This window comes from Stenella coeruleoalba (assembly GCF_951394435.1).
Source record: "Stenella coeruleoalba genome assembly, chromosome: 3".
NCBI lineage: Eukaryota > Metazoa > Chordata > Mammalia > Artiodactyla > Delphinidae > Stenella > Stenella coeruleoalba.
The window spans coordinates 658670-674465 of record NC_137148.1 but is presented as its reverse complement, the minus strand read 5'-3'; the positions used below and the strand labels follow the sequence as shown (position 1 = coordinate 674465).

The 15796-nt window shown below is 58.4% G+C and overlaps 1 protein-coding gene across 1 annotated transcript in view; it reads right to left on the bottom strand.

Annotated features, from left to right (window-relative positions):
• Positions 1 to 5569: 5569 nt before the first annotated feature.
• The window catches only part of AHRR (aryl hydrocarbon receptor repressor), a 60926-nt gene continuing 50699 nt past the window's right edge, over positions 5570 to 15796 (bottom strand). The window contains exons 5-10 of the mRNA XM_079918019.1: positions 13923 to 14052; positions 12903 to 13039; positions 11139 to 11326; positions 8526 to 8587; positions 8151 to 8295; positions 5570 to 7731 (exon numbers count right to left, since the gene is read on the bottom strand). Of these exons, the coding sequence (XP_079774145.1) occupies positions 6738 to 7731; positions 8151 to 8295; positions 8526 to 8587; positions 11139 to 11326; positions 12903 to 13039; positions 13923 to 14052 (1656 nt within the window). The 3' untranslated portion in view covers positions 5570 to 6737. The remainder of the gene's footprint in view (positions 7732 to 8150; positions 8296 to 8525; positions 8588 to 11138; positions 11327 to 12902; positions 13040 to 13922; positions 14053 to 15796) is intronic.

Below are 15796 nucleotides of genomic sequence, written 5' to 3'. Positions count from 1 at the left end.
GACCGCGCGACCCGGAGGGAGCAGAGCGGGGATGCGGCGCGGCGCGGCGCGGGAGGGCGCGAGCGCACACACACCGCACGCACGTAAACACATACCACAGGCACACGCCACAGACACGCACGTGTAGACACACCAAACATTTGCACACCACACCCAAAGACACGCACCACCCGTATAGACACAGCAGACACACACCGCAGACACATACCACATACAGACATGCCACACACATACGCACACGCCACGCACACACGCCATAAACGTACACACACACACCACACCCACGTGAGCACACACAGGCACACGGGGGCAGGAAGGTGGAGCTGTGTGAGCCCCCAGTTGCTGTGGCCACGTACCCCAGAAATTACCAGTCAGCTGATTAGCGGATCACGTTCCAAGGGCCAGGACTTAAGCACCGTACTGACTCTGATGGCTGACCCCTCTATTATGTCATCTGCGCCTAGTAATTTATGAAAATATAGCACCAAGCTGAGAATGAAGAATGTAAACAAAAGTTAAAATTATGTTTCAAATTCTAACTATAAAGGCAGTTTGATCATCCTCAGTGCAAGAGTGGACCAGGGAAAACAAACGACAAAACCCGAAAAAGCCATACTTCCCAGGTACTGGGATCCCTGGGTCAGGAAAGGCCCCCCAAGAACACATAGCTAGGGGCCTGCGCTTCACTTGGGTTTGGTGTCCTCCTCATCCTAGAAGCTCTCACTGAAACTCACTGCTCAGCAGAAGCAAACCAGGAGCGTTTTTAGAGAGGCCCTCCAACCTTGGCAGGAGTAAAGAAGGGAGCCAGGTGGTTTGCTTCTAAAGCGTCCTGAGAGAACAGAGGTCTGATAAGCTCTAGCTTAGACTTTGTTAAATATGAAGAGAAAGTGCAAGCAATCCCACAGGGACACTAGGAAGAGAAAAGCCAAAGGATCATATGTAACTAGAAACACAAAGTAAGGAGTACAGATATGTTCAGATATATCAGTTATCAGAACACAAGCAAGTGGGGCTTCCCTGGTGGTGCAGCGGTTAAGAATCCGCCTGCCAGTGCAGGGGACACGGGTTCGAGCCCTGGTCTGGGAAGATCCCACATGCCAAGGAGCAACTAAGCCCGCGTGCCACAACTACTGAGCCCGCGTGCCACAACTACTGAGCCCATGCACCACAACTACTGAGCCTGCGCTCTAGAGCACATGAGCCACAACTACTGTAGCCCACGGACCTAGAAGCCACCGCAACGAGAAGCCCGCGTACCGCAACGAAGAGTAGCCCCCGCTCGCCGCAACTAGAGAAAGCCCGCGCGCAGCAACGAAGACCCCACGCAGCCGGGAAAAAGGAAAAAAGAACACGAGTAAAATGGATTTTAAACCAACCAGCTATTTATGAGAAAAATATCTAGAACATAAAGGAACAGGATGGTTAGGTGTGGAGGCGGTTTGCACGCCGGCTAGTCCAGGCCCGAGAAAGCTGGTGTGGCAATATTAATAGCAGACAAAATGAGCTTTATATCAGAGGCACGGGCAGAGAGAGTCATTTTCTTAAGGTACAAAACACATAAACCATAAAGGAGAAGATAGTTTGCCATGCTAAGATTTTAAACCCTTGTATTTTTTTTTTAATTCTTAGAAGACAAGCCATAGACTGAGAGAAAATCTTTGACGAAGCACTACTATCTTGATTTTAAAATGACACCCACAATTCACCAAAAACGGCAAACAAGTGCAGGACAGACAGTAGACGGGCAGCCAGCGCACCAGGGAAGAAACCAGGGTGGGGCTGCCTCCCGGCACTGTCATGGTCCTTAGGGTGGCCGTGGGGCCCCCCTCCTGCCCTGCAGCCGACGCGGCCTCCAAACCACGGCTCAGGGTCGCTTTCACCGGAAGCCCTGCCGTGCTCCCCTCCCTCAGACCTGCCTGTGACCCGCTGCCCCTGCCTGACCTCATCCCACCCTCTCGCTCCGGCCCGTAAGGCTCCCCCACCCCTACCCTGGACACTGTTCTGTTCCTGTCAAGTCTTGGCTCGAAGTCTGCCTGGCCCACAGAACTGCCACCTGGGCTACAGGACGCCAGCTGACCCATCTGCACAGCACCCACCGCCTCCCGATGCATCACAGGACGTATTGGTCGCTTCTCTGCACCCTGTCCCCAGTCCACGTGTACAGGGATGTCAGCAGCATGAGTTCTGCATCTTTTCTTCCCTAATATGTCCCCGGCGCTGTCACAGGGCCTGGTCTTCAGCAGGGGCTCAACAGCCAGCTGAGTGCAGGAGGGAGGGAAATGCACATAAAACCACCCGCTGCCACCTCGCCCCTCAGAGAGACGGAGCTGAAACGTCTGACGGCACCAGATCGGTGGGGAGGTGAGACCCCAGTGGGCGCCGGTGGGCTGCTGCTACGGGCTGAATGCTGTGTCTCCCCAGATCTCACATGCTAAACCGCCCCCCAAGGTGATGGTGTTAGGAGGCGGGCCTTGGGGGGGTGACTAGGCCATGAGAATGGGACCAGTCCCCTTCAGAGAGACCTCACAAAGCTCCCGCGCCCCTCCCACCAGCGGGGACACAGCGAGCAGTCAGCAACCCGGAAGCTGGCCTGCGCCAGACCCCACCGCCACCGCAGCCAGGCCTCAGGCCTGCAGCCTCCAGAGCCGTGAGGAATCCGCGTCTGTCGTTGATAAGACACCCAGCCTCTGGGATCTTCGTTCCAGCGGCCCGAACGGGCTGTGACAGCTGCCCGTGGCAGGACACCTTTGCAGGACGCCTGGGCAGCCCCTGGCGACCCCGCCCTGGCGAGGTGTGAGCCATGAGCACCCTCGGGTGTGTCCTCGGTCCCGCAGAGGCGCACTGGGCGGGGGTGGGGGGCAGCCGCTGGGCACGTAGAAGTCTGGGAACCACCCGCAAATCCACCGCAGCAGCAGGCTCGGCGGTGGGAGTCACGTGACGGCGTGAACATGAGTGTTGTCCAGCCCCAGGTCTCAAGGCCGTGAGTCTGAAGATCACAGATGGGGGGAGGGTGTGGGGGACGGCAAGCTGGGCAGGTGGCCTCCTGGGACGGGGAGCAGCTGGCTTATACCCAGCTGGCGGGGGCAGGTTGGCCTGGTCTCCCCAGGAGGGACAGGGAGTCACAGAGTAGAGACGGGGGTGGTGGCCTGCAGGATGCAGGAAGGGGGCCTGGCCAGGGCGCGACTGCTGCAGCAGGGGCAGATCCAAGCTCTGTACGGGGCACTTGACGCTGGTGCAGTTTGGGGGTGCTCCTTGGCCAAACAAAGGAAATGAAAACACGGCTCCCTGGGCTTGGGAGGAGTCTCCGCCTGGGCCCTGGTGACCTCCCAGCCCTGCCCACACACACCTGTCACCAGGTCCTGGGCGGGGCGGGGCCGACGCCACCACACACATGACACGGGGCCAGGCGTCTGCTCCTCGCAGGAGAGCTTGAGTCTGGGGTGTCCTAAAGACACCTGGGATGGTCCCCCTCAACCCTCAGTGACGGGCGGGAAAGGGAGGGAGCGCTGCGAAAGCGGCCACCGGCGCTCCTCCTTTGGCCCCGGGTCCACTTGTGCTTTCATTACCGCCTCGGATCTGGTGGTGAAGGACAGTCTCATAATATAAATTCGCCTACACACGCTTTAAAGGAAATAAATTTGGAAACTCAAGTAGACGTTTCCATTTACAGTAAACGTGTACTAACATGTATGATTTATTTTACATCAATATTGCAAATTTAATACAAACCACAGTATCGGAAATGTATTTGAAAGCTTTCTAAAGGCACTGAGAAAACAGTACAAATAGTTATATTATAGTGTATCCATTTTTAAAAATTCAACAAGTCAGTCTAGATATTGAAAACTTTTTTCATCCAGTAGAAACTGCAAAAATATAAAATATAATTTGTGTTTATCTCCTCCCTTCCACCCCATTCCTACATCATATTTGATTTTAATATTTTTCAGCTATATAGACAAAAGCTACAGGCAACAGAAAATACAAGCCCGTAATTAGCACTGTAATGACATTTTAAAGCAGGACTGGCCACACCTGACCTTCTACATTCCATCCTCACCTTCCCCACACGATTTTTCAGCAGGGGCATGGTTGGAAAATAACAAAGGTGCTGACTGAGGGACGTTTTTGTCTTTGTTTTTTTCTTTTGCGGTACGTGGGCCTCTCACTGCTGTGGCCTCTCCCGTTGCAGAGCACAGGCTCCGGACGCGCAGGCACAGCGGCCATGGCTCACGGGCCCAGCCGCTCCGCGGCATGTGGGATCCTCCCAGACCGGGGCACGAACCCGCGTCCCCTGCATCGGCAGGCGGACTCTCAAGCACTGCGCCACCAGGGAAGCCCTGAGAGGCGTTTTGTTCCCACCGGCCTAGCACGTCAGGACCTGGGCCCCGAGCATGATGGCCTCTCCAGAACGCAAGACCTGCAGCGCTGACGCCCAGAGGCTGAGTTCTGCATCGGCAACGCGTGACTTGTCTGCCCACCAACCGGGACCAATTTGGTGCAGTTGGTCCCGGGAGAGTGGGTGCATCTGAAAAGTTGGGGCACCGTGGCCCTCATGGGCGGGGACAGCTGAATGTCCTTCAGCCTGCAGCTCTTTTTTGGTTACACTAGGATCCGGCTACAGCGTGCAAACATGCAATGGTGTCTCTCAATTCCATCTTTTCGGTCCAGGGTTTTCCCACTTACGCGCGTGCAGCGCACCTGTCTGCTGTACCCTGAGACGGGAAGGGCAGGCGTCACACTGAGGGGTGCCCCGGTGCATCCCAGGACCCACTCCTGTGCCGAGGGTGACATTGCACAGAGGGAGCTCCAGAGAGGCTGACAGTTACTTTTGAGAGACGGTGCAGGGCTGCCCGCGAGGAGCTGGGCACTTGGCGTGAATAGAAAGGAAGGAGGAAGTTTCCGATATTCCACCCCTTGTCTTAGGGATGAAATCTATCAGGTGTGCTGGGCTCAGCGTGAGAACTAAGTAGAGAGGGATGCTAACCCAGCGGGGGGCGAGGGTGGGAAGCAGGTGGTCCCGACAGGCAGCCTGGCTGCCACTGTGACGGGGAGGGGGAGACTCTGGCGAGGGAGGGGGGACAGCACAGCACCGATGTCACTTTTGCAAGGCCCCCGGGGGCTGGGCAGAGATGAGCAGGCTGCTGGGCAGGGCTCGGGGATCCCAGGAGGCCACAAATTGATGACTCCCAACCCTGGGCTCCAACGAGTAACCTCTGTCAGTCCAGGGAGAGACCTTCAGCTCCCACCACGCCCCCCAGGGGAAGCCCCTCCACGAAGCAGGCAGCTAGCTGCCTAAGGGTCAGAAGACCCAGTCCCGCCAGCCCAGTCCCGAGTCTGACAGGGTGACGAAGCATTTAGCAAACAGCTTCAGCATTAACTCAGGAGCTGAACAGTGACACCCCAAAGCCACAGATGCCGGACAAAAAGACCCCCCGCTGAACGTGGCGGGGCTGCAAGGGGCCCCTGCCCGTCCCGAGCCTCCCGGGGCAGGTGGTCACATCCGTAAGGAGGGTCTCCAACCACAGCACAGGGGGGTCTCCGACCAGCTCCCTGCTCGGTGGTGATGTTGCCCCCTGGTGTTGTGTCCCGTACTAACTGCACCCGTGGCGTGGGGTCACCCCGGAAGGCACGGTGAACTTCGCCCTGAGCCACGAGCCACCCCTGGTGATTGCAGGTGACCTGCACTTTCCGATTTATTCTTTGCACCCTAATTTCCTGCGTTCAGAATGTGTTACCTTCACAATTTTTTCTTTTTCTTTTTTTTTTTGGCTGCACCGCACAGCATGTAGGATCTCAGTTCCCCGACCAGGGAGCAAACCTGCACCCCTGTGTTTGAAGCACGGAGTCGTAACCACTGGACCGCCAGCGAAGTCCCCACAATGTTTTCGTTTTTGTAAAGCATCACCTGTCTGTCTCGTCTCTAATAGCTCCTCCTAGGATGGTGATTGGCGTCTCATTTAAAAACCTCTAGAGAGTCAGCAAGGCAGCTGGACGACTGGACTAACTCGTTCCTCTCCCTACATCTTGTACTTCTCTAGACTTGCAAATCCAGACCCTGTAAACTAGGTTGCGTGATGCGGTGAGAGGCAGATGAGCAAGAACCACCTTCAGGGGCCCCCTGACAACACCAAGACGCTCGCGGAAGGAGGAACAGGGTGGGATCAGGCCAATCCTCCCGCGGGCCGGCCTCAGCCTGCGCCAGCGCCTCAGGCACACGCACGTTGTCGTGGTGAACTGCCGGCCCGGTGCTGACAGCCTCTTCCGCCTGGAACTTCTGGACTCCGCCCAGGATCGGGCAAGTGGTCACCTGCCGCTCAACAGGCTTGATTCCCAACTTGCTGTCTCGGCAGTGGGACCCCCAGGGTGAGGCTGCTCCCCGAGGTCCACTCGCCGGAGGCGGCGTCGGGGAAGCCGGGAAGGGGGGGCGCTGGGGGCTGCGGTCAGGCCAGGTCGCCGGTCGCCTGCCCCGCTTGCTGCGCCTCTCGGAGCGCCGAGTGCTGCCCGGCCAGGCGGCCCAGCTCACTCCGGCCTCTTTCTGAGAAACCGTGTCCCCTTAGAGGGCAATACTGTCACGCTTGAGCAGACATGAGGCCGCTCTGCATTGAAGAACCTCAGTGGCTTTGGACGAGACACAGGATCTGCTGTTGCACGCGCCTCCCTCAGGAAAGTCTCCGCCCCTGCACTGCCATCCCGGCCGGCCGAGGGACGGATGTCAGCCTTTGCAGACGCCTGCTCTACGGCAGGAACGTGCACTCGGGGTCTCTGGGTGGCATCCGTGTCACCAAGGTGCTCCTGGGGAGCATGCCGGGCGCCCCGCCCTGGCCGTGAGCGGCCCACGGGGGCGAGTCCAGGGGCTCAAGCTTGACTACAGGCCCAGGCCCGGGAGCCTGGCAGTCACAGCCCAGGCTGGGGGGTTGATGGCCCCCAGCACAGAGGCGGGGTGGAGGCTCCAGGCAGGCGCAGTGTGCGGGGTGCAACGGGGCCAGCTCCCTGCCGGGCCTGGGGTGGGGCCCCAGCAGGCCGGGCCCCAGGGGTGGGCTGTAGAGGGGGTGCCTGGAGTCCGGCTCCATCTTCAGGTGCATCCTGGTAGGGAAAGTGACCAGCTGTCTCTTGGCCACGTCGCTGGCCCCCAGCCACGCCTGGCTCGGGGACACACAGTAGCCATCCGCCGCATCCTCGGACCCGGATTCGCTCTCCATCTTGATGGGCACATCGAGTGACAACATGGGGTTACACGGGGCTCCCGGGGGCATTGGGATGCCTCGAAGCTTGTCCTCGGTGGGATAGCACTCCGTGGGGAGACGCTGCCCTCCTGGCCGAGGAAGCCCGTCCTCCAGGCTCCCCTGAGGGAAGGGGCAGCTGGTGGGTAGGGGAGCCTGGCCCTGGTGGCCGTCCCGCAAGCCTGTGCTGGTCCGGCTGGCGCAGGGCCCGGGGGGAGGCTTTGGCTGGTGAGAGCCAGGTGAGCTCCTGACGGCACGGACAGTGCCCTGGGTGCCCGGGTAGGGCAGGCAGGCGCCACGGGCCTGCGCGGCGGGGAATGGGTCACCCTTGCCGGGCTCCAGCTTCAGCTTGGTGCCGCCGTCCTGACCGTGTCTCCCCGGCGTCCAGTTCAGGTGCTTCGAGGGTCCCTGTGCCTCGAGGTGGCAGCTGTACGGGGGGACGTCCCTCCGCTCCCTTGGGCAGGAGGGGCCCCTCGGCAACCCCCCCAGTTCCTCTCCTCGCCCATCCCTGCGGGAAGAGACGCCCGTCAGACAGAGCAGGGGTAGCGGGGGCCCAAGGGGAGGCCCTGCATCACGATGGTGCCGGCCACCTGCCGGGGCTGCTCTGCGCTGCCTGTGGCACTGTGACAGTGGGCCAGCCTCCGCCCCTCCTGAACGGGCCTTCCCATGGCCTCCCCCGCACCCAGAGGCGAGGGCAGGTGGGGCCTGGGAGGGAAGAGGGTTTCTGAGCAAAGGTGAGCACGGAGGCCGGGCGTCACCCGGGGGTCCAAACCATGGGCAGAGCCACGGCCGTGGTCCCCACGTGAGTGACGACGACCCCTCCAGGGTGAGGAGTGGGTGTGGGCACCCTCTGTGCATCCCCACATCCCACTGAGAGAGGGTCAGCCCCGTGGTCAAGGCCGCCGACGCCGTGCCTCAGCCACTTACCCTGCGGCCCCCTCGGGGTGGGGGTGGAGGAGGTCGTGGCCGCCCCGCAGGCACAGGCAGGGGCCCCGGGTTGCCAGCCGGCCCCAGTGGCAGGCGTCTGCGGGCCTCCTGAACACAGACAGGCCGTTTCCTCCGCTGCCCCTCCCTGCCAGGATTCAGAAAAGGGGGGGTGAGCCGCGCCTGGGCTGGGCGAGGCCTCATCCTCAGCGCCAGCCACGCATGACGCATGGCTTCCCCGCGACGCCCGAGGCGCCGGGCACCCTCCGTCCTCCCGCCCAGCCCTCCAGGCTGCATCGCCACAGAACGCAGCATGTCTCCAGGGGCACGGTCATTCTACCCATTTCAAAAAGACGAGGTGGAGAATTTAACAAGTACCTGCTAAGTAACTGGGTTTTCCGTGAAATTCTGGTTCACAGAGACTTGCGGCAGCTTTTGCTCTGCGAAGGACAGGAAACAGCAAAACACGCAGATGAAACGTGTGTGAGGGCAGAAATGACAACACGACCCGTGTTGTTGTCACACCCAAGAGCAGAAGATACAATGACTCACACTTTTTAAGCCTGTATAGATTGTAAAGCCTTTTCCCAGTTACAGGTTTGCTGAAAATTCCAATTCTCATCACCTTTCAGGCCAATGAAGCACTAATGAATTTCCTTCAGAAAGCAGACATACGCCTAAGATGACTTTCAGTGCATTTGTTTTCTTCTGCGTGGTCAGAATGGAAATACAGATTCCTCTGATTTGCAGTCGTTATTTGCGGTAGTTTACAAAGTCATCATGAGTACTAAGTTAGTGATACTGAGCCATCGCCCCAGGGGAGTGTGTACACACACACACACACACACACACACACACACACGTCTCACAGATCTTGTAATCTTAGATCCTAAGGCAATGTGCAACTTATCCTGGGAGATCATATTTTCTTCATATTTCAAAAGCAAAAACAAGGCTCACGGGTGTTAAGTGATTTGCCTAAAGCTGCCCCTATAGCAGGTACGAGAATGGGATTCAAACCCCGTCCGACCGGCGCCACAAGCCAGAGCTTCCTGCACTGCAGTTGGCCCTACCTCTCCATCTTCTGGGCGTCTGTGTAGGAGCCAGAGCCAGAGCCAGAGCCAGAGACAGAGGTGGAGACGGAGACAGAGATGGAGACAGAGACATGAGGTTGGAGTGTCACCCTTAGCGGGGTGCAGATCACACACACAGAGCCTGTGAACATTTAGGTGTGAGGGGGTATCACAAAGTCCCGTTCAGGAAAAATTGTGAAGGACCTGAAATGCCTTCCAGCGACCACGACGTCCCTTCCGGAGCAACCCTCCTGGGCCTCGGGCTCCCGGGTTAGTTCCTCACAGCCTCTGAGCTCAGAAGGGAACGGGCATGACGCAGGCACCGAGGCCGGTTACGAATTCAGGTCAGAGCCGAATTCAGCTCCAGAAAACCTGAAGTCGAGAGAGGCTATTTGCTTCTTTCCTAAAATGTTGGCTGGCTCGTCCTCTCTTCGAGTTTTAATGATGTTCTGTACAATGTGTGTCTAGTACTCGTTGCACGGTCACTCTGTGGGCAGCATCCTAACCCTCACCGCACAGACCCTCGCCAGACCTCCGAGGGACGTCCAGGTGTCCACGCCGCCCAGGGCAGTGGCAGGTGAGCCGGGGAGCCCGCACCCACCGCCCCAGGCTCAGGGCTCCTGCGCGGCCCCGGCTGGGGGTGCCGTCCGCACACCTGCGCTTCCCCGCGTGGCCGCCGGGGGGCAGCAGGGCCTCTAGGAAAAGCGATAGGAGGGGACGATTTTCCCTCCATCTCGTTTGTACGGCTGGGGAAACGTACAGAAGAGAAGAGCTCATCGTGTGGGGCCCAGTTACCATCATCAAGCCAGAGAGCTCGAAAGCAGAGAACTCTGAGACGGCAAAGGCAGGTGGAGGGTACTTCTCCCCAGCGTTAGCCCAGGTGGTGGGGAGCAAGCAGGTGCGGCAGAGCCGTCTCGCCGGCAACACACGCGTAGGTGTGGTCGAGCGTAATCGACGTGCTTTGTCGCACCTCACGTTTTAGTTGCTTCATCAGTTATTTTTAGAGTTTTTCCCCGCGGGCATTCTGTTTTTCCTTCCTCCTATATTACAACATCTTCTGCCTTTGTAAAAAAGAAGGCATGTGTATTTAATTTTTAAATGCTCCAGAAAACTGCTGTCTTAACGAGCCGGCGCGTGCGAGACCCAGAGGCCGTGCAGACGCGGCTCCGCCTGCAAACCCGGGGCAGGAGTGGGGACGCAGGGGGCTCAGAGCCCGGCCATCTGAGCGGGCGCCGGGGCCAAAGGGGAACCTGGGCACTGAGGAAGGACAAAGAAGCGGGTTGCAGACTCAGGTCTCCTGACATTCTGCCCCTGGTCGCGGCACAGGGGAGGGTGTTGAGGAAGAAGAAAGGCAGACCTCAGACGCCTCTCCTCTTCCCCGGGGTCTCCCTCGCACCACGGGAAACACGGTTTGCACGCGCACAGCATCTTAATCTCTCCCAGAACCTGACCCATGCAACACAGACCTAGCCCATCCCTAGAATTACAGACAGGAATCTCCCAGAAAACCTAACTCTGGAGAGCCAAGAAGTCGCGGGGTGGCGCGATGTGTGCGGGACGCCTGTCTGCAGCGTGTGCCCCAGCGGCGGGCCTGGTGTTGAGGGAGGGCACGCAGAGAGAGGCAGGGAGGCTGCGGTCCGGCCTCCCGTCCCGCACGGGGGACACGGGCCCAGGTAAGTGGAGGGCTTAGGCATGAAGAGATGCAGCAGTGTTTGTGCCACAGTCCACAAGTATCAGTGAAAGGTTTTCTTTTTTCTAATAGCTGCTTCCTACGTGATGTAGTAACTTCAACAACAACAAGCTTCTCATTACATTCCTTGCTGGAAATGAAGGAGGGATAGACAGAAGATACTAAGTGTGGAGACGCTGTGTTTGAACCACCAGGATGGGACCGCGGCTGCTGGGGGCTCTGACTCACTTGGTGTCCGGCGTGGCCGAGGCGTCCACCCTGTGCTTCGCCCTCAGACACACACTCTGCATCTTCACCGCAGTAGGCAGGGGCGCCACGACGCAGAACAGGGAGAGCCGAGGGGGCAGGGCGGCTCCCGACGGGGCCCTCTTCTTCTGCCCGAACAGGAATTTTAGTTTCCCTTGAAACTGCATCGTCTGGTGTTTCAAAGACAGAAGCGAAGGCATGTTCACAGAGTGAATCATCGACGCGGTCAAAGGCCGTGGAGCTCACATTCCCGGGGACAGAAAGCCAGAGAGCTCTGATCCCGAGTCTCTGAGGAGCCATGAACCAACGCGCCTTCCACGCTGGCCCTTGGGACAGGCGCTCCCTACCGCCTTTGAATGACTCGGGGTTTCGCTAGCATCCCCGTAACATCCTCTAACCTTCCAGTGTGTTCTCATGTGTGCCCTCATGGGTGTCAGGGTGTGCGAGCCCTCACTCCGGGGTGTGAATGTACATGGACTTGGCCGGAGCCACCAGGCAGCCCCCCAGGAGGATTTGCTGGAGCAGATCATCTCTGAGGACTGTTCTGCATTAACCGTCCACTTCCAAATTGTCATTCATTGACAATTGTCATTCATGGTGATAAAACTTAGGGACAACTTGAGTTGTTTATCCGGAGCGCACATGGTGCGAGTTAAAAAGCCAGAAAGTAACTCTGGAGTTTGTGATAAAAGAAAATAAAAGATCTCGCTATTATGGAAGAGTTGATCTATAATTGAGTTAGTTCACAGGTGACTTCAGGGTGCCCCAGCCCTGGATGGAGGAATAAGCCCACAGGATGGCTGCACTCTTTCCCTATCCCTCGTCTGTCCATTCGCGCCTCCCTCCATCCTTCCATCTGTCCATCCATCTCTCCCTCCATCCACCATCCCTTCATTCACCCATCCATCTGTCCATCCCTCCATTTGTCTACGACTTTATTGGGTGAACAAATGCTTGCAGAGCACCTGCTATGTGATGGTCACATGCTTGGTGGCGCAGTCAGGGCAGCGGTGCTGGGACATCTTTAACATCCAGCTCTCCAGAGGGAAAAAGCCCTGACTTTTAGTTTTTGACGATTTCTTCGGTGTAAAAATTCCCACCATGGCTGATTTCGAGCTGCCAAGCTACTATCAGCTGGATCTCTATATTCCTGAAGTTTCGACAACGGGCTCCCGTGGGCAGCCCCACCTGCCGGGTGTGGACAGGCTCTGCACAGGCTCAGGAGTAGCTGTGGTGAGCCCGGAGGCCACGTGATGCTGCTGCCCACTGCCCTGTCCTCGGCACTCCGCTGCCCGTGCCGGACCCCTTTCCCGCACGTGCACGTGCAGTGACCCACCTCGCAGTAAAGTATGATGAGACACTTTGCAAACTGATTTCTTTTGCTTGTTTCCTCTACTCGGTGCTTCTGACACAGCTTCACTTCAGCTTAGGTTTTGATCTCTGCCTCACTGTACAGTAAAATCTACCTACATCCACGCAGAGGGAAAACTATCTTAGTTTCCCACAGAACTGAGAACAAAGTATGATCAGGACAAAAGACTTTCTGGACAACCAGCTGACTGCCTGAATAAGAGATGAGCAGCGGGGCGCAGGGGGTTGCCCGTGCTTCATCCGCCCCAGCGGACCTCCCACTTCATTCTCACTCACCCGCCGTCACTCAGCCTTGCCACATCAAGGCCGGAGCCCGCGTGCGTGCCGCCAGCACCCCGGCCCCTGGCTTCTCCCGCCCAGCAGCCGCTCACTCACCAGGAAGCCCGAGGTGCTGTCCAGCAGGCAGCGCACGCGGCAAATGAAGCACCGCGTCAGGAAGGCCGAGTACTCGGTGGGCCAGCCCGCGGCCCCCTCCTGGGCCCGGAGCAGCCTCCCCAGGACGGCGTCCTCTCCTGGCCGCGTTGGCACAGGCGGTGGTGGTCAGGGAGAAACCGGAAACACACTCTGATAAGCAAGTTCGTAATGTAACAGCGAGCTATCAGCACATAACACACACGCCTGCCCCGAACTGACACCTGTCCCTGAGCACCCCTCCCGCCCTGACCAAGTCAGGTCTTTGCCCTCGAAAACGGCATTTTGGTACAACCGCGTGTGTGACGAACACACGTGAGACTGTTGCCCAGTTCAGGGTTTTTGGTTCTGAGCCCTATAAAACTGTGTCGGCACCCGGGGTTGCACTCTTCTCTAACTTTACGGGGTAACTCATGCCGCTGCGTGAAGGTGTGCGGCGAAGTCCTCCCGAATCACGGACTGCGCGTGGGGAGACGCGTGGGAGACCGGCACTCCCTCCCCCGCTCCGGACCCCAGATGAACGCCGCCCTTCCCCTCGAGCTCCCGTCGGCTCTGCAGTCTCTTGGGCACTTGGATGCCTGCCCGGTGCGTCCCGTGGGCAGGGGCCACGGATCCGGGACTTTGTAGGGGCTCTCGCTCCCAGGGGGCGACGTCCCTGAACAGACAACAGTCTCTGGGGGATTTTTTCTGGTAAATCTAAAGTGAGTGGAAGGAATTTCCTGGAAGACGTGCGTCTGAGGGGGAGTTTGCAAAACCAGAGACAAGTACCGTGGCTTCTCGGCCTCACGCCACGCCCCGGGGGGCACAGAGCAGCAGCCCAAGATGCAGGGGCACTCGGGAGCCAGGGAGCCACGCGGGGCTGGAGGAGGGCGGGGCGGGGCACGGGACGAGGTCTCCGAGGAGGGGGCATCCACACTGCACCAACTGGATGGGAAGGAAGGGGGTGATCCGTGTCTGAGTTGGACCAGGGCCCCCAAGACCCACCTGTCTCTGAGAGCAGGTTCTGCCCACACCCAGCCTGGGGAGGGTCCATGGCCCAGTGCAGCTGCCGGCAGAAGTCCTGGCGGTCGTCCACGTGGATGTAGTCGTAGATGTTCTGGTGCATCACGTCCGTCTGGAACATGGCAACAGTCATCTTAGCCTTACCCTGAGTGAATCGCCACACTTTATTCCAGTGTCAATAACTGCGAAAATGCTCCCCCATCTGTCAAAGGCAAGTCACACCTGTGAAGAGCAAGTCCCTCCCCGGAGGACGTGACCACAGGGCCTGGACACTAGGCACCCGGCTCACGAGGCGCAGAGCCGGGCACACTGCGGGTGCCCCCCAGGCCAGGCGGTGCCTTCAGAGGCAGGTCGGGGACTCAGAGACCAAACGTCGCTTGGGGTCAAGATACCCACTTTTCCAAGTTGACTCCAACCTCACCAAGCTGTGCGTTTGTGTTTGGTCACCTTCCAGCCTGTTATACTTGAATCACAAAAGTTAATTAAGAAAGCATCCCTGTGAAGTGAGCTGGGGGCCACCAGGTGAGATGGGGGCCAGGCCAGCACCTCCAGTCCTGACCACCACCACCCCCGGTAGGACGCCGCAAGGACCCACCAGTCCACAGCCCTCTCTCTGGTGCTGGATCCTCCCACCTGCTCGGGCCCCGAACGCAGAGGCCAACCCACAGGTCCATGCTGGGAAACTGCGGTCTGGGGCACAAAGGCCACTGCCACGGGCTACGAAGACTGGCTTCATTAGACTCAACGGTTGCTGTTGTCGGCAAAAACGTCCGCAGAGTGTCGACAGATGACGAGCCTGGAGCACATCTCCCCACTACCCTCTCTTAACTGAAGGGCATCACTCATTACCCGCCTGGGAGCCCAGCCCGCCAGGTGCTGTCTGTGACCTCTTCAACTGGTCCATTTCTGAGTTTCCATCATTTCTCAACTGGATCCCTGCAACACTAGATGGAGGAAAAGTGCCTGAAGGATGAAGACTTCACAAATGACGTTACCTCCTTAGAAGGTAACAGGTAACCCCACCCAGAGTGGATGAGGTCCTCCTGTAACTGGCCCCCGGACATCAAACGGGTAGCCTCAGAAAGGCAGAAAATGAGTATGATCGTAACTCGAAGGCCCGACTCTATCCCCTGTGCGCCCCCCAGCCCAAGACACTGTTTTCACAGGAACGACAGGACCCTGAGGTCAGAAATGACGGTGGTCCTCGGTCAGTGCTATCCAGCGTCAGGGAGTCTGGCGTGACTGGGGACCAACTCATGGTGGACGTGGGCACACCTGACTTTCCCTCCTGCTGAGACCTGGTGGCACCTGCCGCACCTTCTGGTTCTCACCCGCCTGGCAGCTGGCAGCCTCACCTGGAGGCTCCCTCTCACCAGAGGCTCCCACCTCACCTGGTAGCTCTATGGTTACAAGGGCACATCCCATAGCCATGCTTTCCTAACACACTTTTGTGATTCAGGCGTAACGCATAGGCTGAAAAGTGCCCACGTCATAAATACGCAGCTTCACCACCCAGTCGGGAATCAGGACCCCTACAGCATCTCAGAACCCTTCCCTCCACCCTCCCCAGAGGCGGTCGTGGCGCAGAACCCCGCACTGCCGGCTGATACTGGATGTAAATGGAGCGCTGTGACCTCTGTGTCACATCACAGTTGCGTGTGACGGCGGTGTTTCAGCCCCACCATCGTGTGGTACTCCACTGTCAGAACATACCACACTGATTAGTCCTCTCAGTGCTGGGCCCTCTGAGTTATTTCCCGTCTGAGCCTGTTACAGAGGCTGCTGCTGTGTCTTCGAGGGCGTTTCTGTTGGATGCACACCCAGGAGTGGAATGAATGGGTCACGGAGTGAGCAGA